This window comes from Callionymus lyra, chromosome 18 (genome assembly GCF_982586985.1).
Source record: "Callionymus lyra chromosome 18, fCalLyr1.hap1.1, whole genome shotgun sequence".
NCBI classification, from domain to species: Eukaryota; Metazoa; Chordata; class Actinopteri; order Syngnathiformes; family Callionymidae; genus Callionymus; species Callionymus lyra.
In genome coordinates, this window is record NC_141835.1 from 17,680,364 (window position 1) to 17,701,882 (window position 21,519).

General features: G+C 43.7%; 2 protein-coding genes across 3 annotated transcripts; one reads left to right on the plus strand and one right to left on the minus strand.

The window, feature by feature from the left end:
• The first annotated feature begins 462 nt into the window (after positions 1–462).
• On the plus strand, positions 463–8,617 carry dlk1 (delta like non-canonical Notch ligand 1). 2 transcript variants are annotated; one of them, XM_087780093.1, is made up of 5 exons: positions 463–714; positions 803–866; positions 1,359–1,489; positions 7,511–7,649; positions 7,805–8,617. In XM_087780093.1, the coding sequence occupies exons 1-5, from the start codon at positions 663–665 to the stop codon at positions 8,583–8,585; spliced, it is 1,167 nt and encodes a 388-aa protein (XP_087636219.1). In that variant the 5' UTR covers positions 463–662; the 3' UTR covers positions 8,586–8,617. The 2 variants fall into 2 exon arrangements, with proteins under 2 accessions (XP_087636219.1, XP_087636220.1); XM_087780094.1 differs by having other exon boundaries at positions 7,937–8,617.
• A 7,244-nt stretch (positions 8,618–15,861) lies between these two features.
• Positions 15,862–16,644, minus strand: dio3a (iodothyronine deiodinase 3a). Its single transcript, XM_087779555.1, has one exon. It carries the CDS (start codon positions 16,630–16,632, stop codon positions 15,862–15,864), a length of 771 nt encoding a protein of 256 aa, XP_087635681.1. The 5' UTR covers positions 16,633–16,644.
• Positions 16,645–21,519: the final 4,875 nt, after the last annotated feature.

Below are 21,519 nucleotides of genomic sequence, written 5' to 3' on the forward strand. Positions count from 1 at the left end.
GAGAATAAATGACAATAAAAGACATTAGGAGACATGATGTGGTTCAGGAAGGAGGAAGAATGTTTCAAACCTGACTGAAGTTTATTTTATTAATTTACTTTGTTTGTCTCCTTCTCTCTCCATTTTTATGCCTCAGCTCTTTCCCCTCCACTCTCTTGCACTAGTTCTGTCTTTCTTTCGCTCTGTCGCTCTCTCTTTCTCGACCCTGTCTGCCTTTCTCTTCCTCCTCGCTCTCTTTCCTTCCTTCTCTCTCTCTCTCCAACTGTTGATGTTTTGCCTTCACCTGGATCGGATCTCTTGCTCCGGGTCCATCAAGTACGCCGCTCACGTCAGCACGGGACCGGGTCACAGTGGTGTCTCCGGTGGGAGGAGCGACCCTGAACCGGGACCAGCTCCTGCGGCAGAGTCTCAGCCACGAGCTCCCTCCTGTCACCTGAGCTCTGGAACCAGGAGAACATGAGGCTTGTCGGGCGGAACCAAAGACTCGGTACCACACTCTGGATTCAGGTCTAGATGTGCTTCTCTCCGAGCTGTTTGGTCCAGGTGCGAACTAAAGCCCAGTGTAAAGCGGGAGACGCACTTTTGTGGGATTCCATCTCTCTCGGTTCCGAACTTTTTTTTTTCGGGTTTTTTCTGTGTTCGGGTCTCGGTTGAACGTCAGGATGGTTCCGACTGCGCTGATTCTTCTTCTCGCCGTGACGAGCGCCAGTGAAGGTACCGTATGAGCCGAGGCTCGGTTCCGTTCGCGGAGTAAAGTGAGTGTTGTGGGTGCAGCCTGACGTCCTGTTGTTCTGTGGTCCAGGTCGTGAATGCAGCGCAGCCTGCAGCCCGGAGACCGGGTTCTGCGTGGGAGCGGGAAAGTGCAGGTACCGAACCTCCAGAACCATATAATTTTTTTTTCTTCTAAACATCCAGATATTTAGACCAGAACCGACGTGTCACGCCCACATTGTGCGAGACAGTCGCGTCACGTGAGAGCCAGACCTGCAGAACACGAAGTTTAATTAGCTCACCTGTCAATCAAACAGGGAAACGTGCTGATGCATTCTGATCTGGTCACACTTTTGTCTGCTCGTCCGTTCAGTTCACGCCTGAGCAGACTCGAAATTATTCTCCCAAGTTAACTTGTTATGATATTAACACATGTTTTTTAAGAGGGAGATTTTTACTGATGACGTCATCTTCTGGACTAGAGGGAGAGGTAGTCCCAGATCGTTTTAAGATTCACTTCAGGTCTCTTTGACTCGTACAAACTTTGTTTAAAAAAAAAAAAGACTATAGTTCTCAATGTGGCAGTTTGAGGCCAGGCGGGGCTCATTGGGGGTTTATTAATAGCTCTGCTTTATTCCCTCCCACAGGTGCAAGCCCGGCTGGGAAGGAGAGAACTGTGACCGCTGCATCACTTTCCCGGGATGCCTGCACGGTGGCTGCAACTCTGCCTGGCAGTGTGTGTGTGAGCAGGGCTGGGAGGGCAGCCTGTGTGACCAGGGTGAGTGGCAGATACAAAACTGCAGTTGGTTGGACAGGTGTGTGACAGATATGTGCTGTCGTCTGATCACGAGAGCAAACTTGAGTGTTAAATGATGGTGTTTCTTGGGGAGGTGATGATGTTCATGATAATTGTGTTGAGATGATGATGATGAAGATGAATATAATTATGCTAGGATGATGATGGTAAAGCTATGATGGTGCATATCAGGAAGATGGCGGTGATGAAGGTAAAGATTATGAAGATAATGTTAACCATAAAGATAAAGGTGCTTATGATGATAATAATGACAAGATGATGAATATACTGGTTTAGGTGGTGATGGTGGTGAGTGTGAGAAAGATGATAAAGAATTCTGTTGATGATGATGAAGGTTATCATGGTACTGAAAAGATGATGAAGATGAAGTTGGTGATGGTGATTATAATAATGTTACTATGTTGATGACGACGATTATAATGACAAAGAATGATGTTGATGATGATGGTTATGTTAATGTTAATAATGGTAACATATTGAATATGATGATGATAAAGAATGATGTTGCTGAGGAAGATGAAGGTGATGATGGTTGAGATAATGAAGATGATGATGATGATGAGGAAGATGAAGGAGATGATGGTTGAGATAATGAAGATGATGATTATGATGATGAAGATGATGATGAAGGTGATGATGGTTGAGATAATGAAGATGATGATTATGATGATGAAGATGATGATGAAGGTGATGATGGTTGAGATAATGAAGATGATGATGGTTGAGATAATGAAGATGATGATGATGATGAGGAAGATGAAGGTGATGATGGTTGAGATAATGAAGATGATGATGATGATGAGGAAGATGAAGGCAATGATGGTTGAGATAATGAGAAAGATGAAGGTAAGGTAAGGTAAGGTAAAACTTAATTGATCCCTCAGGAGGTCTCCTTCGGGAAATTGGTGATGATGGTTGAGATAATGAAGATGATGGTGAGGAAGATGAAGGTGATGATGTTTGAGATAATGAAGATAATAATGATGAGGAAGATGAAGGTGATGATGGTTGAGATAATGAAGATTATAATGAGGAAGATGAAGGTGATGATGGTTGAGATAATGAAGATGATGAGGAAGATGAAGGTGATGATGGTTGAGATGATGATGAGGAAGATGAAGGTGATGATGGTTGAGATAATGATGATGATGATGAGGAGGAGGAAGATTAAGGTGATGATGGTCGAGATAATGAAGATGATGATGATGAGGAAGATGAAGGTGATGATGGTTGAGATAATGATGATGTGATGATGATGATGATGAGGAGGAAGATGAAGGTGATGATGGTCGAGATAATGAAGATGATGATGATGAGGAGGAGGAGGAAGATGAAGGTGATGATGGTCGAGATGATGAAGATGATGATGATGAAGACTATGGAGGTGATGATGGTCGAGATAATGAAGATGCTGATGAGGAAGATGAAGATGATGATGGTTGAGATAAGGAAGAGGATGATGAAGGTGATGATGGTTGAGATAATGAAGATGATGCTGATGATGAGGAAGATGAAGGTGATGATGGTTGAGATAATGAAGATGATTATGATGAGGAAGATGAAGGAGATGATGGTTGAGATAATGAAGATGATGATGATGATGAGGAAGATGAAGGTGATGATGGTTGAGATGATGATGAGGAAGATGAAGGTGATGATGGTTGAGATAATGATGATGATGAGGAGGAAGATGAAGGTGATGATGGTTGAGATAATGATGATGTGATGATGATGATGATGAGGAGGAAGATGAAGGTGATGATGGTCGAGATAATGAAGATGATGATGATGAGGAGGAGGAGGAGGAAGATGAAGGTGATGATGGTCGAGATGATGAAGATGATGATGATGAAGACGATGAAGGTGGTGATGGTCGAGATGATGAAGATGATGATGAGGAAGATGAAGATGATGATGGTTGAGATAAGGAAGAGGATGATGAAGGTGATGATGGTTGAGATAATGAAGATGATGCTGATGATGAGGAAGATAAAGGTGATGATGGAGATGATGATGATGAGGAAGATGAAGGTGATAATGGTCGAGATAATGAAGATGATGATGAGGAAGATGAAGGTGATGATAGTTGAGATAATGAAGAGGAAGATGAAGGTGATGATGGTTGAGATAATGATGATGTGATGATGATGATGATGAGGAGGAGGAAGATGAAGGTGATGATGGTCGAGATAATGAAGATGATGATGATGAGGAGGAGGAGGAGGAAGATGAAGGTGATGAATAGCTGAGATGATGAAGATGATGATGATGAGGAAGATGAAGTTGATGACGGTTGAGATAATGAAGATGATGATGAGGAAGATGAAGGTGATGATGGTTGAGATAATGAAGACGATGATGATAATGAGGAAGATGAAGGTGATGATGGTTGACATAATGAAGATGATGATGATGAGGAGGAAGATGAAGATGAGGATGGTTGAGATGATGAAGATGATGATGAGGATGATGAAGGTGATGATAGTTGACATAATGAAGATGATGATGAGAAAGATGAAGGTGATGATGCTTGAGATAATGAAGAGGATGATGATAATGAGGAAGATGAAGGTGATGATGGTTGAGATAATGAAGATGATAATGATGATGAAGATGAAGGTGATGATAGTTGACATAATGAAGATGATGATGAGAAAGATGAAGGTGATGATGGTTGAGTTAATGAAGATGATAATGATGATGAAGATGAAGGTGATGATGGTTGAGATAATGAAGATGATGATGATAATGAGGAAGATGAAGGTGATGATGGTCGAGATAATGAAGATGATGATGATGATGAGGACGATGAAGGTACTGATGGTTGAGATAATAAAGATGATAATGATGATGAAGATGAAGGTGATGATGGTTGAGATAATGAAGATGATGATGATGATGAGGAAGATGAAGGAGATGATGGTTGAGATAATGAAGATGATGATTATGATGATGAAGATGATGATGAAGGTGATGATGGTTGAGATAATGAAGATGATGATGGTTGGGATAATGAAGATGATGATGATAATGAGGAAGATGAAGGTGATGATGGTCGCGATAATGAAGATGATAATGATGATGAGGACGATGAAGGTACTGATGGTTGAGATAATGAAGATGATAATGATGATGAAGATGAAGGTTATGATGGTTGAGATAATGAAGATGATAATGATGATGAAGATGAAGGTGGTGATGGTTGAGATAATGAAGATGGTGATGATGATGAAGATGAAGGTGATGATGGTTGAGATAATGAAGAGGATGATAATGAGGAAGATGAAGGCGATGATGGTTGGGATAATGAAGATGATGATGATGAGGAGGACGATGAAGGTGATGATGCTTGAGATAATGAAGATGATGCTGATTATGCTGATGATAATGTAAATAATGGTAAGATGTTGGAGATGAGAATGATGTTGATGAAGGTGAAGATGATGATGAATGTGATGATGATGTAGGTACTGATGAAGATGAAGGTGATGATGTTTAAGATATTAAAGTTGATGGTTATAATAATGTTATTAATGGTAATTTGTTGAATAACATTATACCATTAATGATGATGATAAAGTTTGATGATCTTAAATATAATGAAAATGATGGTGATGATGCTTATGATAATAATAAGGTGTTGAATATGATGGTGATGATGAAGATGATGATGCTTGAGATGAGGAAGATGATGATGAGGAAGATGATGGTGATGATGCTTATGATAATAGTAAGGTGTTGAATATGATGGTGATGATGAAGATGAAGGTGATGATGGCTAAGATAATAAAGACAATGGTTAAGATAATGTTAATAATGGTAATATTTTGAATAAGATGATCATGAATGATGATGTTGACGATGAAGATGAAGGTTAGATGATAAAGAGGATGATTGTGATAATCATAAGCTCTTCACTATCCTCTGTCCCTTAAATGTCACTCCTACAGTAAAGAAACCCTAACAACTATGACCCCATTAACCCCCTCTGTAACCTACCTGCTATCTCTAGCATCCTGAAAAAACACCAAACTTCAGTCTCATCTATCCATGATGTTTCAGCTGTTTCTGCCCATGGCTCCTACCATAAACCCTAACTGGTCCAGAACTAATCTCCTGTATACTCTCAAAGACCTCTGCCCCCTCAACTCACTCCAATTAAACTCCCATTTAATCTACAAACCTCTTCCTGTTCACCTTCAAGATGATCCTACACCTGGTCTCTCTCTGCTGCCTGACCTCCTGCACTCTGATTCGCTCTATCCTCCTCTTCATCCACCTCTCTGTGCCTTCTGCCCGCCTCAGCAACATTAGCTGTGTAACTGCTCATCACTTGACCTCCACCACCGTGACCCTCTCCTCCTCTTCCAATCCAAACTCATAACTCAGCTCCCGGGTCACAAACTCTGTGACCTCTCACTGTTATTCTTCTTTCTTAATTTATAGCTATAGCTTTATACGGTGTGGTTTTATTGTTTCTTTCAGCACTCATAGAATAGTGACCTTGGGAGTTTCGAAAGGTTCTTTTAACAAATGATGATGATGATGGTGATTTAGACGATAATGACAATGATGATTGTCGTAAGAGGATCACAGTGTTAATGATGATGATGATGCAGTGATGATGATAATTTTGGTAAGAGGATGATGATGATGGTGAGACAATAAACATGATTATTATGATGAATATTATGGTAAGAGAATGATAACGGTGATGAAGAAGATGATGAGGATGATGTAAGAAGATATAGATGATGATTCTCATTTGAAGATGATGATAATGATTGTAAGACGAAAAACATGATGAAGACGATGATATCTGTGATGATGATGATGATGATGAAGAAGATAACATGATGATGGTGTAGATAATAATGACGCTTAAAAGACAATGATGATGAAGATACTGTGATGATAATGATGATGATAAAGATAACATGGTGATGATGATGATGAAGAAGATAACATGATGATGGTGTAGATAATGATGATGCTTTAAAGATAATGATGATGAAGATACTGTGATGATGATGATGATGATGATGATATCTGTGATGATGATGATGATGAAGAAGATAACATGATGATGGTGTAGATAATAATGATGCTTTAAAGATAATGATGATGAAGATACTGTGATGATGAGGATGAGGATGAGGATGATATCTGTGATGATGATGATGATGAAGAAGATAACATGATGATGGTGTAGATAATAATGACGCTTAAAAGACAATGATGATGAAGATACTGTGATGATAATGATGATGATAAAGATAACATGGTGATGATGATGATGAAGAAGATAACATGATGATGGTGTAGATAATGATGATGCTTTAAAGATAATGATGATGAAGATACTGTGATGATGATGATGATGATGATGATGATATCTGTGATGATGATGATGATGAAGAAGATAACATGATGATGGTGTAGATAATAATGATGCTTTAAAGATAATGATGATGAAGATACTGTGATGATGAGGATGAGGATGAGGATGATATCTGTGATGATGATGATGATGAAGAAGATAACATGATGATGGTGTAGATAATAATGATGCTTTAAAGATAATGATGATGAAGATACTGTGATGATAATGATGAGGATGAGGATGATGATGATGATGATGATGATGATGATGATGATGATGATGATTATAATTATTTTAAGATTATGATGAAGATGATGGTAAGAAGATAAAGATGATGATGATGAAGAAGATAACATGATGATGGTAAAGATAACATGATGATGATGAAGATGAAGATGATGATGATGAAGATGAATGTAATGATGATGAATATAACATGATGATGATGAAAATAATGTTGACGATGATGAAGAAGATAACATGATGATGATGAAGATAACATGATGATGGTAAAGATAACATGATGATGATGAAGATGAATGTGATGATGATGAAGATAACATGATGATGATGATGAACATGTAGTTTTCTGCCCTCAGAAGTCCTTCCCTGCTCCTCCACTCCATGTGAAGGAAACTCCACCTGTGTAGAAACAGAGGGTGGGGGACACCTGTGCATCTGTCGCCATGGTTACTCTGGAGCTCAGTGCCAGATGAAAACCAAGTGTGGACCTGACAGGTACTGGTTTGGTTTTATCTATGGTGTCAGTGTTTATGAGCGTCTCTCCTGGTGGAGCAGATCTCTTGCACCACCTGCTGGTCCTTCTCTCCCACTGCCTTCTTTAGACTAGTTTAGGCGTCTGAAGTGATGTGTGAAGACAGTACCACCCACAGTCTCTGTTGCCATGGAGACCAATCATGCTGCAGCTCTTGGTTTATTGTCAGCAGAATTGACTCGACCTTTCAGCAGAAACTTGGTCAGAACCAGACTACAATGACCGACAGATGTCTCCTCTGTCCTTGCAGCGCCCCCTGCCAGAACGGAGGAACCTGCAGCGACCACGACGAGGACTTGATTTGCACTTGTCCTCCCGGGTTTAGCGGGGCGACCTGTAATGACAGCCTGGACTCCTGCGGTTCTGGGCCCTGTGCCAACGGGGGGACCTGCTCATCGGGCCCCGACGGATCCTTCTCGTGTCTTTGTCCACGCCGGTTCGGCGGCGCCACCTGCGCCCGCCGCGGCAGACCCAGGGGCCGGGCCAGACTGGGCGGCGTGCGGCCCTCCGACCACTCGGCTCTGGATCAGTTCTCGCTGACGGCCCACACCTTCCACAAGCTGCTCCCACCTCTGGACCGGGACGTGATGAAGGTCACACTGAAGGAGGCCATCCAGGAGCGCGCCGTGCTGGTCACTCACGGTCAGCTGGTGTGCTTCGGGATGCTGGCGCTGCTCACCTGCCTGGTCGTCCTCGGCGCCACCGCCATCGTCTTCTTCGGCCGCATCGAGACGTGGGTGGCCAACGCCAGGTACAGCCAGCTGGTGCGGCGTCAGCGCCACCACGTGCTGCGGGAGGTCGGCGGGTCGAGCCTGGACGAGGCCGAGCACTCGGTCAACGTCATCCTGCCCGAGCGCATCCGATTGGCCGGCTTTGGGAAACATTACACGTCCATCTGACCGGAACCTCCAATAAAACGTATGGGTCTTCGATTGGTTTGTATCAATGATGTCTTTAAACTTTATTAACCGTCTTATCAGAGTCGTTATCGAACGTCAATTACGAAGATCATGATCAATATCAAACTGATGACTAGTCAAATGTATTGATGATTAACGAGTTTGTTTGTCACATGATCTGATCAGTTTCTGATCGAACTGATTCACACGTTCATTACGTGAGTGAACGGATGATGTTTGTATATTTTCCATGCGTGAAGCAAATACACAAATGTTCAGTAAATATTTTCACTCTGTCGTCAGTGGATGTTGTTTTGTCGCTGCGGAAACATGGGGACCTGGACGACCAGACGAGGGCGCTCCTGAGCACATGACAGGGTTACTAGTCACTCTCTCATTATCCGCTCAGACAGAAACTCATTTGCAGTTTAAATTAAAGGTCCGTATCATTGGGTTTTGTTTCCCCCTGGTGGTGAATATTGGTTACTGCAGATTCTAGAATAATTGAAGGTGAGTGGATCTTTACAGTTGTAAGTAAGTAAGTAATATTTGTAGAGCGCTTGTACCAGAGTGTGTTCTTCTGTATGGATGCCATGTTCTGGAACCTTCAGAATATCCAAGAACTGGATAAACGAGCGTCTGCATGGACATCCAGATGTTAACAGTTCAGTTGAGAACATACAGACACACACACACACACACTCTTGTCTGGGTCAACTAACAAGCAGAAAATGGAAAAAAAAGTCTCAGTTGCGGGAAATGAACCGACACACATCTGGAGCTGATCAGTGTCTCAGAAGAGGAGGTTGCGTGTTCAGGGTCAAAGGTCAGAGGGCCCAGAGACTCAACTGTTTTCTTCATACAACTCGCGACCAACCGGTTCTGGTGTATTAGTCAGGGCCCAGTCAGCTTTGAGGCTATGGGCCCCTCTACCCCCTGTAGCCTCGACTGTTACCCCCTTCTCCATTAACACACACACACACACACACACACACTCACATGGTATTGTAACGGTTTTCTCTGACAAGCAAGTGCTTTTAAACACTGAAACCAAATTTACAAATGTGTTCATGTGTTCATCATTCTTCAGGTCAGATGGTAATTTGTGTGTTCCAGTGATGTTCATGTGTTTTTTTATTTTGTGTTTGACTTCATTACCATTTTTATTTAGGAAGCACTTACAAAAACAATGATGATGAACATGTACTGGTGATGATGAGGATGAAGTGGCGATGATGATGACGACGATGAAGTGATGATGATGACAAGGATGAAGTAGTGATGATGATGACGACGATGAAGTGGTGATGATGATGACGACGATGAAGTGATGATGATGACAGGGATGAAGTGATGATGATGACGAGGATGAAGTGGTGATGATGATGACGACGATGAAGTGATGATGATGACAAGGATGAAGTGGTGATGATGACGAGGATGAAGTGATGATGATGACAGGGATGAAGTGATGATGATGACAAGGATGAAGTAGTGATGATGATGACGACGGTGAAGTGGTGATGATGATGACGACGATGAAGTGATGATGATGACAAGGATGAAGTAGTGATGATGATGACGACGATGAAGTGGTGATGATGATGACGACGATGAAGTGATGATGATGACAGGGATGAAGTGATGATGATGACGAGGATGAAGTGGTGATGATGATGACGACGATGAAGTGATGATGATGACAAGGATGAAGTGGTGATGATGACGAGGATGAAGTGATGATGATGACAGGGATGAAGTGATGATGATGACAAGGATGAAGTGGTGATGATGACGAGAATGAAGTGGTGATGATGATGACGAGGATGAAGTGGTGATGATGACAAGGATGAAGTGATGATGATGACAAGGATGAAGTGGTGATGATGACGAGGATGAAGTGATGATGATGACAGGGATGAAGTGATGATGATGACAAGGATGAAGTGGTGATGATGACGAGATTGAAGTGGTGATGATGATGACGACGATGAAGTGATGATGATGACAAGGATGAAGTGGTGATGATGACGAGGATAAAGTGGTGATGATGACAAGGATGAAGTGGTGATGATGACGAAGATAAAGTGGTGATGATGACAAGGATGAAGTGATGATGATGACAAGGATGAAGTGGTGATGATGACGAGGATAAAGTGGTGATGATGACAAGGATGAAGTGGTGATGATGACGAAGATAAAGTGGTGATGATGACAAGGATGAAGTGATGATGATGACAAGGATGAAGTGGTGATGATGACGAAGATAAAGTGGTGATGATGACAAGGATGAAGTGATGATGATGACAAGGATGAAGTGGTGATGATGACAAGGATGAAGTGATGATGATGACAAGGATGAAGTGGTGATCGTGACGAGGATGAAGTGGTAATGATGACGACGATGAAGTGGTGATGACAAGGATGAAGTGATGATGATGACAAGGATGAAGTGATGATGATGACAAGGATGAAGTGATGATGATGACAAGGATGAAGTGGTGATGATGACGACGATGAAGTGATGATGACGAGGATAAAGTGGTGATGATGACAAGGATGAAGTAGTGATGATGACGAAGATAAAGTGCTGATGATAATGGTGACGAAGATGAAGTGGTGATTGTGATGAGGATGAAGTGGTGATGATGATGGTGACCAAGATTAAGTGGTGATGATGATGATGAGGATAAATGGTGATGATGACAAGGATGAAGTAGTCATGATGACGAAGATAAAGTGGTGATGATGATGACGGTGATGAAGTGGTGATGATGACGAAGATAAAGTGGTGATGATGACAAGGATGAAGTGATGATGATGACAAGGATGAAGTGGTGATGATGACAAGGATGAAGTGATGATGATGACAAGGATGAAGTGGTGATCGTGACGAGGATGAAGTGGTAATGATGACGACGATGAAGTGGTGATGACAAGGATGAAGTGATGATGATGACAAGGATGAAGTGATGATGATGACAAGGATGAAGTGATGATGATGACAAGGATGAAGTGGTGATGATGACGACGATGAAGTGATGATGACGAGGATAAAGTGGTGATGATGACAAGGATGAAGTGGTGATGATGACGAAGATAAAGTGCTGATGATAATGGTGACGAAGATGAACTGGTAATTGTGATGAGTATGAAGTGGTGATGATGATGGTGACCAAGATTAAGTGGTGATGATGATGATGAGGATAAATGGTGATGATGACAAGGATGAAGTAGTCATGATGACGAAGATAAAGTGGTGATGATGATGACGGTGATGAAGTGGTGATGCTGACGAAGATGAAGTGGTGATGATGATGACGAAGATGAAGTGGTGATCATGACGAAGATGAAGTGGTGATGATGCTGATGAGGATAGTAAGTAAGTAAGTAAGTAATTTTTATTTATATAGCGCTTTTCAAGACCAGGGTCACAAAGCGCTTAAACAATCAAAACAATATTCAATAAAGTATATACTTTAAAGGTCAAGATAAAACTGATAACACAACAGGAGTTCCAGAAAATCAAGGAAAAGCCTGAACAAATAGTAACGTCTTAAGATGTTTCTTAAAGGAGTCAGTAGACTCCATCAAGCGCAAAGAGAGAGGAAGATCGTTCCAAAGCTTAGGAGCAACAGCCTGAAAAGATTTCTCTCCTCTGGTCCTGAGCCGTGTGCGTGGAACCATAAGTAGATTCTGATCCACAGACCAGTGATGTAAGGAGGAGCCTGACCATGAATAGCTCCGAAAGTAAGAACCAGAATTTTAAAGTTGATCCTGAAAGAAACTGGAAGCCAGTGAAGAGTTTTAAGGATCGGAGAAATGTGAGTTCTTCTACTTGAGCGGGTTAGAATTCTCGCTGCAGAGTTCTGAATCAACTGCAGGCGAGACAGCTCCTTCTTGTTAAGACATGAAAACAAACTGTTACAATAGTCCAGACGAGAAGAAACAAACGCATGGATTACAAGCTCCAGATCATGTTCCGACAACATTTTCCTAAGTTTAGAGATTTTTCTCAGTTGAAGGAAACAGTTTCTGGTCAGTTTTCTACAGTGTTGAACAAGAGACATGTCTTTATAAAATACAACACCCAGGTTTCTCAGGCTCAGTTTGACAGACTGACCTAAGTCACCCGAGTACTGACTCAACCCTGGAACCTTATCATCAGGAGCAATAACCAGAGTTTCAGTTTTGTCCACATTTAGCTGTAGAGTGTTTTCACTCAGCCATTGTTGGATTTCTAACAAACAATTGACTAAGCTCTTCAGCCTTTGGGGCTCAGTTGGATTAAAAGAGCAGTAGAGCTGGATGTCATCAGTAAAAATGTGGTAAGAAACATCAGGAAATCTCTGAATGATTTTACCGAGGAGAATCAAGATGGTGATGATGACAAGGATGAAGTGGTGATGATGACGAAGATGAAGTGGTGATCGTGACGAGGATGAAGTGGTGATGATGACAAGGATGAAGTGGTGATGATGATGATGTGGTGATAATGAAAAGGATGAAGTGGTGATGATGATGACAAGGATGAAGTGGTCATGATGAAGAAGATGAAATGGTGATCGTGACGTGGATGAAGTGGTGATGATGACAAAGATGAAGTGGTGATCGTCACGAGGATGAAGTGGTGATTATGACAAGGATGAAGTGGTGATGATGACAAGGATGAAGTGCTGATAATCACAAGGATGAAGTGGTGATGATGATGGTGTGGTGATGATGACAAGGATGAAGTGGTGATGATGACGAGGATAAAATGGTGATGATAATGGTGACAAGGATGAAGTGGTGATGATAATGATGACGAGGATGAAGTGGTGATGATAGATCAGCGGGGTATTATGGCTGCAGTGATCAGGCTTCATTCCAGCCAAGCTCTCCTGAACCTGGTTGGTCTGTAACTGCTTCCTCAGGGAAGAGGGAGGAAGAAACGGTCCTTTTAGTTTGCGGACTGCTGATAGTCTCACTGCTGATAGTCTCACTGCTGATAGTCCCACTGCTGATAGTCTCACTGCTGATAGTCTCACTGCTGATAGTAATCACTGCTGATAGTCTCACTGCTGATTGTCTCACAGCTGATAGTCTCGCTGCTAATAGTCTCACTGCTGACAGTCTCACTGCTGATAGTCTCACTGCTGATAGTCTCACTGCTGATAGTCTCACTGCTGATAGTCCCACTGCTGATAGTCTCACTGCTGATAGTCTCACTGCTGATAGTCTCACTGCTGATTGTCTCACAGCTGATAGTCTCACTGCTGATAGTCTCACTGCTGACAGTCTCACTGCTGATAGTCTCTGTTGATTTCTTTTTTGAATGTCGTTTTGTGCTGGTTGAGAGTGAGTTCAATGTTCAGGGCTTTTCCCAGGTATTTGAAAGTGTCCATGGTTTCGACTGTTTGGGTGTTTATGATGGGGGGCTGAGCAGAAATTCCTTAGTTTTATTGTGAAGTGATGATGACCAGGATGAAGGGGTGATGGTGACCAGGATGAAGTGGTAAAGGTGACGAGGATGAAGTGATGATGGTGATGAGGATGAAGTGGTTATGATGATGATGTTATGGCGAGGATGAAGTGGTGATGATGACGAGGATGATGTGGTGATCGGAAAGATGAAGTGATGAAGGCGAAAATGATGAAGTTATGGTGACGAGGATGAAGTGGTGATGATGATGATGATGACGATGGTGACGAGGATGGAGTGGGGATGATAACAAAGGTTATGTGGTAATGATAATATGTGATTACCAGAATAAAGTTGTTGTGATGATGATAATGGTGAAGAGGATGAAGTGGTGAAAAGATGATGATAGTGATTGGAAAGATGAAGTTATGATGGTGACAAGGATGAAGTGACAATGACAAGGATAAAGTGGTGATGATAACAAGGATGATGTGGTGATTATGATGACGATGGTGACGAGAATGAAGTGGTGATGATGATGACGAGGATGAAATGGTGATTGCAAAGATGAAGTGATTATGGTGACAAGGATGAAGTCATGATGACGATAATAAAGTGGTGATGGTGACAAGGATGAAGTGGTAAAGGTGACGAGGATGAAGTGATGATGATGATAATGATGTGGTTGTGATGATGATGTAAGGACGAGGATGAAGTGTTGATGATGACGACGATGAACTGGTGATCGCAAAGATGAAGTGATGATGGTGAAAAGGATAAAGTTATCGTGACGATGATGAAGTGGTGATTATGATGATGATGACGATGGAGTGAGGAGGATGAAGTGGTGATGAAACGGATGTGATGATGATGTGGGGAGGAGGATTAGGTGTTGATGATAATGATGACGTGGATGAAGTGATTATTATGATGATGATGCTAAAGAGGATGAAGTGGTGATTGCAAAGATGAAGTGATAATGGTGACAAGGATGAAGGGGTCTGGTGATGGTGACCAGGCTGAAGTGGTGGTAGAATGAAGTTATGGTGTTGATGATGGTGAAGTGATGAGGATAACATGATGATGGTGAGGACGAGGATGAAGGGATGATGGTGAAGAGGATGAAGTTGTGACGATGATGATGTCGAGGATGAAGTAATTACGACAATGAAAGTGATTAGGATGAAGTGGTGATGATGGTAATGAAGACGTCAAAGGCATACCACGTATTCATATGTGTCAATCTAACCATTCTTATGAGTTAATGTAAAGTCATCGATGTGTTCTCATCAATGCTGAAGTGACGCTTACTGACGTCACACATCACGCTGTATCTACCTTCATACACGTAAAGATTTATGCATCTGTGACGTCATTCATTTCATTTCCATGAACAAAATACAAGAGCAAATTATGACATCACAAACAGATGCGACGCTCGTGTGTGTGTGTGTGTGTGTTTATCCATCTTTTGCATCTCAGCTGGTTCGTGCTAGGCTTGGTTCTGCTCTCAGCGCAGGATATTGGACCTTGATCCGTCACTGCTGCTGCAAATTACCGTGAACCTATAATAAAAGCGCACCAGCTCTGTCACATGCGAACACGAACTCTGATTTGGATCAAAACTTTTTTTATTGTATGAAAAATAGATCAGTATGTACAGTCGTAAATGGGCTCTCTGGGCCCCTCGGTACCACTGACATCAGTTTCAGTTTTCTGGTTTCGAACCTTTTAAAAACCGAACTTCAAAACAGCACCGCGGAGCGCAGCGACACTTTTACGCACAAATATAAGGAGTTACAAAAACGAACTTGAACCATGTCCGAACACTAAAGTCTCTATAGATCTTAGAGCTAAAGTTAGTCACCGAATCTAAACCGCCAGAGTGTCCAGTTTCCCTTGTCGTTCTCGGTACCGATCCAGCCAGTCCCGCAGCTCCGAGATCCTGTACCCCTCAGGACCCCTGGCCCCCTGGTACACCACCCTCCCCCCCTGCAGCACGTAAAGTCTGTCGAAGTAGGCTCCGTACGCGCGGTTGGCCGAGTTCTCCATCCCGTCCACGACCACCCGGCAGCCCGGGACCCCCAGCTGCATTAGCCGGGCCGCCTGCAGGCGCTCGTCCAGGCTGCGGTGCCGCGGGATCTGGTAAGGCGCGTCGGTGCTGGCCCAGCCGTCGGACGGGTGCGCCTCCTCGATGTAGACCACCAGACAGTCCGCCTGGTCCGCGTTCTCCTGCACGACCCGCTGGAAGGCGTGAAGTCGCGCCATGAAGGGGGGTCAGGTGCAGCTGCCGAAGTTCAGGACCAGGGGTCGGTCCCCGCGGGCAAAGTCCAGGATGCGCGTCCGCCGCTGGTCCTCCAGCTGGACCACGTCCGTGTTGGGGGCTTCGTGGCCGAAGCGCGCCTCCTTGAGGTAGTCAAGCATCTGTCCGTGCCAGACCGCCTTCAGGGACTCCAGGCTGAAGAAGCGGTTGGAGTCGGACACGCAGAGAGGGGGGTCCGCGGAGTCCAGGTCCTGCTGCTGGACCCGGGCCAGGAACTTCCTTCGGATGCAGAGAAAGTCCAGCAGCCAGAAGAGCACGGCCACCAGCAGGAACCGGGGCAGCAGGATCAGACAGAGTCCGGCGCTCCTCAGCGTCTTCATCCTCCTCCTCCTCTTCCTTACTCTGGAACTCCCTCGCTCGCCTCCTCTTTTATAGCCAGATTTGGGAGTCTCACCCCGCCTTCCGCCCGGACGAGGCCTCCCGTGAGGGCTTCCAATTTTTTCCACTCATTTTCACATTTAATTCATTATTCTTATTTACCTAACAATTATATCACGCCAACAAGTGTGATAAGACTTATAATGGGCTTTTACTTTTTTCTTTTTCATTGTTTCTAGTTAGTATTAACATCTATTCTTTCATCGTTTTAGCATCAAAGTTGTTATATGTTTTTTTTCTTTTAACTGTTGTTTTCTCTTACTTTCTTTTTCACTTCACTTCTCGATCTGTATCATTAATGTGTGCAAATGTGTGTTTTCTAAATAAGGAAAACATTTTTTTTTAAATTAAATTAATGTTTGTAGGTGTGATGTCATCAGAATGAGCCATCAACTAACTGAGGTCCCTGCTGGTTGTAAACAGAGCGACAGACTAAAGAAAGTCGAGAGACACAAACTGACTGGGTTTTTTTTAGCTCTCATGGTCATTAGTCCCATGACACCTCCGGCACTCACGCCTTGTTAATGGGATCGATGCTCTGATGGATCTCCGTGGACTTGACGACATCTGGAGTCTGGACGCTATGACCCTGGCTGTCTAGTACCAGCGCACACATTTGGGCCGTACCTGTAGGGGGCGATGGAGGGGATCAGACTCCACGGCGTCCGACAGAAAGTGGATCTCAGGAGTCCACGAGAAGCTCAGAAAAACAAAAGAGAAGAAGGTGAGAGTACAAACCTTGTGTCAATCATCAGGTCAGATGATCCGCTCTAGAAACTAGATCAGCTCTCACCCAGTCTCAGACCCTGCAGAACCAGAAGGAGCCTCCTGAGAGACTAGACCCAATATTAGACCCAGTCCTGATCCTGAGATTAGACTTCAAAAGGAACTGGATGAGCCTGCTCAAATTGAAAGGCACACCTTGGAGAAGTTCTGACTTTGATCACAGGCAATGTGGTCGGACTGCTTGGTCAGTATAGGGTCAGAAACATAACTGTAAGAGACCATGCAACATACAGTACATGGTCTCTCGATGACCCAGTGCCCCGGAAAGAACCCAGGCAGTTAAAGGGGGTGTCTTCTGGACATATGATAGCTGTGATATTACCATATGAGACATAGTAATTTGTGACATTATCATCTGTGATGTCATTATCTGTGGCAGGATAATCTGTAGCATCGTTATCTCTGACATTATCATTTGTAACATCATTCTCTGTAGCACCATTATCTGTGGTATCATCATCTGTGGCAGCATAATCTGGGGCAGCATCATCTGTGGCAGCATCATCTGTGGCATCATTATCTCTGACATTATCATTTGTAACATCATTTTCTGTAGCACCATTATCGGTGGTATCATCATCTGTAACAGCATAATCTGTGGTATAATCATCTGTGGCATCATCATTTGTGGCAGCATTATCTTTGACATCATGATTTGTAACATCATCCTCTGTAGAACCATTATCTGTGGCATCATCATCTGGAGCAGCATAATCTGTAGCATCATCATCAGTAGCAGCATAATCTGTGGCATCATTATCTGTGGCACAGTATCTCTGACATCATGATTTGTAACATCATTCACTATAGCACCATTATCTGTGGCATCATAAGTAGCAGCATAATCTGTGGCATCATCATCTGTGGCAGCATTATCTCTGACATCATGTTTGTAACATCATTCTCTATAGCACCATTATCTGTGGCATCATCATCAGTAGCAGCATAATCTGTGGCATCATCATCTGTGGCACAGTATCTCTAACATCATGATTTGTAACATCATTCCCTATAGCACCATTATCTGTGGCATCATCATCAGTAGCAGCATAATCTCTGGCATCCTCATCAGTAGCAGCATAATCTGTGGCATCATCATCTGTGGCAGCATTATCTCTGACATCATTATTTGTAACATCATTCCCTATAGCACCATTATCTGTGGCATCATTATCAGTAGCAGCATAATCTGTGGCAGCATTATCTCTGACATCATTATTTGTAACATCATTCCCTATAGCACCATTATCTGTGGCATCATCATCAGTAGCAGCATAATCGGTGGCATCATCATCTGTGGCACAGTATCTCTAACATCATGATTTGTAACATCATTCCCTATAGCACCATTATCTGTGGCATCATCATCAGTAGCAGCATAATCTGTGGCATCCTCATCAGTAGCAGCATAATCTATGGCATCATCATCTGTGGCAGCATTATCTCTGACATCATTAGTTGTAACATCATTCCCTATAGCACCATTATCTGTGGCATCATCATCAGTAGCAGCATAATCTGTGGCATCATCATCTGTGGCAGCATTTTCTCTGACATCATTATTTGTAACATCATTCCCTATAGCACCATAATCTGTGGCATCATTATCTTTGACATTATTATTTGTAACGTCATTCTCTGTAGCACCGTTATCTGTGGTATCATCATCTGTAGCAGCATAATTTGTGGCATCATTATCTCTGACATTATTATTTGTAACATTCCCTATACCACCGTTATCTGTGGTATCATCATCTGTAGCAGCATAATCTGTGGTGTAATCATCTGTGGCATCATCATCTGTGAAATTTCCATCTTTGACATCAAAGCTCTGATGTCTCCATCAGCTGTTGCAGCAGTACTTGTGATATCATCATCTGCGTGCATCATTATTTTATCATCGTTCGTTGTGACATGATCATGTGTGGCATCATCAGCTATGGCATTATTATACTGTATGTGACATCGTCATCAGTGGTATTACTGGGTGTGACTTCATCCCCAACTTGAGGCCACGATAAATTCAGGTGAGTCTTCACATGTCAGCCTTGACCTGAACTGACTTGCTGACCGAGTGTGTCCTCGACTAACCTGTTGCTGCTGTGAGTGTGAGCTTATTAGCTGAAGTCTGTCTGGACACACTGACAGATGGACACCCACACACCAAAACACACACACCCTCACATCAACACACTCAACATACTTACACACACACACTCAGAAGTTCCAACAACTTGTGGACCTGGATTTGAGAGTCTCAGAGTTACTGGTGGTTCCACACCTGGACCTACCGGAGGCAGCAGTGTCATCTTCAGCCACACTCCCACTCTGAGCCTGGACCATTTGACCCTCCACAGAGGTCAAGTTAGCAACCTTTTGACCAAGACCTGTTTTTGAAAAGGTCCAGAATGTTAGTGTGCCAGGGCATAATCCCTCACAGGAGGACTTCTGGGGTTACTGTGCACCCAGCAGTGATTAAGAGGATGTCCCTGCAGGACACCGTGTGTGTGTGTGTCAGGAGGACTGTGGTTCTGAGGTGAGTCCCAGTCAGAGAGGGTTTATTGTGGATCAAAAGAATATCTGTGTTCCATTAATCAGCCTGGCGCCTGATTCTGGTTTTGTTAGTGGAACCTCCTGAAGGTTCCACTGTTGGAGTTTCATCTGTTATGTGTGGGATCCACAAGTGTACCAAAGCTTCCGATGTCAACGATTTAGCCTGTTAGCCTGTTAGCTACCTGCTATGAGAATCAGGCCAATTGAGGACCCTGTCCTTGAGCATGAACTTGAAACTCACTTTTAATGGACCGTGACGAGCAGGTCTGGTTCTGATTCCACTTTGTCTCCACAAATCTTTTCCTCGACCATCTGATGTTCAGATGCTGCTTGGGCAGTCGGCCCTGGGTCTCAAGGAATCGCTGACAGACTTTGTCCGGACATCTTCATGATTTTGTTGCATCATTATCCGTGCCCGGTCCGGTGCCGATGTCGCGCTCTAATCTGCCACTCTCAGGCTCGAGTCCTCCTCTCTCTATTACTGGGGCTTTGTGGGACTCCCTGCAGCGGTCTGGCACTGCAGCCCCTTTCAGCGCCGCAAACACGGTGCCACCAGCGCTCCGTCCCCTTTTCATCTGCTGGGACATATTAAGACCAGGGACATGCGGCGCTGGATCAATGGTTTTGCTCGGCAGAACGTGTGCTGGGCCGGCGGGGTGATTAAGTTGGAGGAGGACTGACAAGAGGTCCAGAGCCGAGCTCCTGGTCACATGGCCCGACTGAGAGACCGGGGAGCGACCCGACTAATCGATCAGAGTACAACAACTGACCGACCACTCACTCACGAGTCATTGCCAGACCACGAGTCCTGTCAATCACACAAGACCGAGTGATGAGGTCTGACATGTGAAGACCTGGTCCTCCTCAGATCTGTCACAGGACCTGGGCAGGTTCCAGCCCAAGTCGCCGCTGCGCCGCTCACTCAAGGGACCCGGGCCAGGAAGCTTCACGCTGGACGTCCACGGTCGGGCAGCGGGGCCCTCGGGCCATTCAGACTGAGAGTAGGAGCCTCAAAGACTCGGCCTGTGTGGTAGTCTGCCAGCGAGGCAAAGGCCGAGGTGTTTGGGATCAAGTATCAGCTGAAGAAAGGGGAGGTTAAGAGGCCCTGTGTTCTATGAGCGCGCTCAATGCTCAGTACCTGGCAGCCGCCTCAGCGGAGGCGCCAACGATGCTCACTGCAGCGGAGATAATTGGACTGGGGCGCCCGGGAGGACCTGGTCCTGATGAGCTGGACCGGAGTCCTGGATTCTGGACTTTCGGGTGACTTCTGGTATGTGCTCGACGTAGCTGCTGCGAGCATTTATAGCAATATATAACAATGTTTTTTATGGAAGTATATCAGTGCCATCAACTTTTTGTAAGCATTGCATTTTGCTTTAAATAATTGTTATTTTTTATTGTATTTTGAAAGGTTGAAATGTAACCATTTTGTTATCTCAAGGGTAAAGGTCACCCGGAGGGCATTGGTTCATGGGCCAACGGGTCACATT

Excerpts from the sequence above, each read along its gene's own strand:
- dlk1 (XM_087780093.1), top strand. The coding sequence starts at position 663 with ATGGTTCCGACTGCGCTGATTCTTCTTCTCGCCGTGACGAGCGCCAGT. Across the intron at positions 1,490-7,510 it reads GGGCAGCCTGTGTGACCAGG|AAGTCCTTCCCTGCTCCTCC; the intron begins GTGAGTGGCAGA and ends TTCTGCCCTCAG. Across the intron at positions 7,650-7,804 it reads ACCAAGTGTGGACCTGACAG|TCTCTGTTGCCATGGAGACC; the intron begins GTACTGGTTTGG and ends TACCACCCACAG.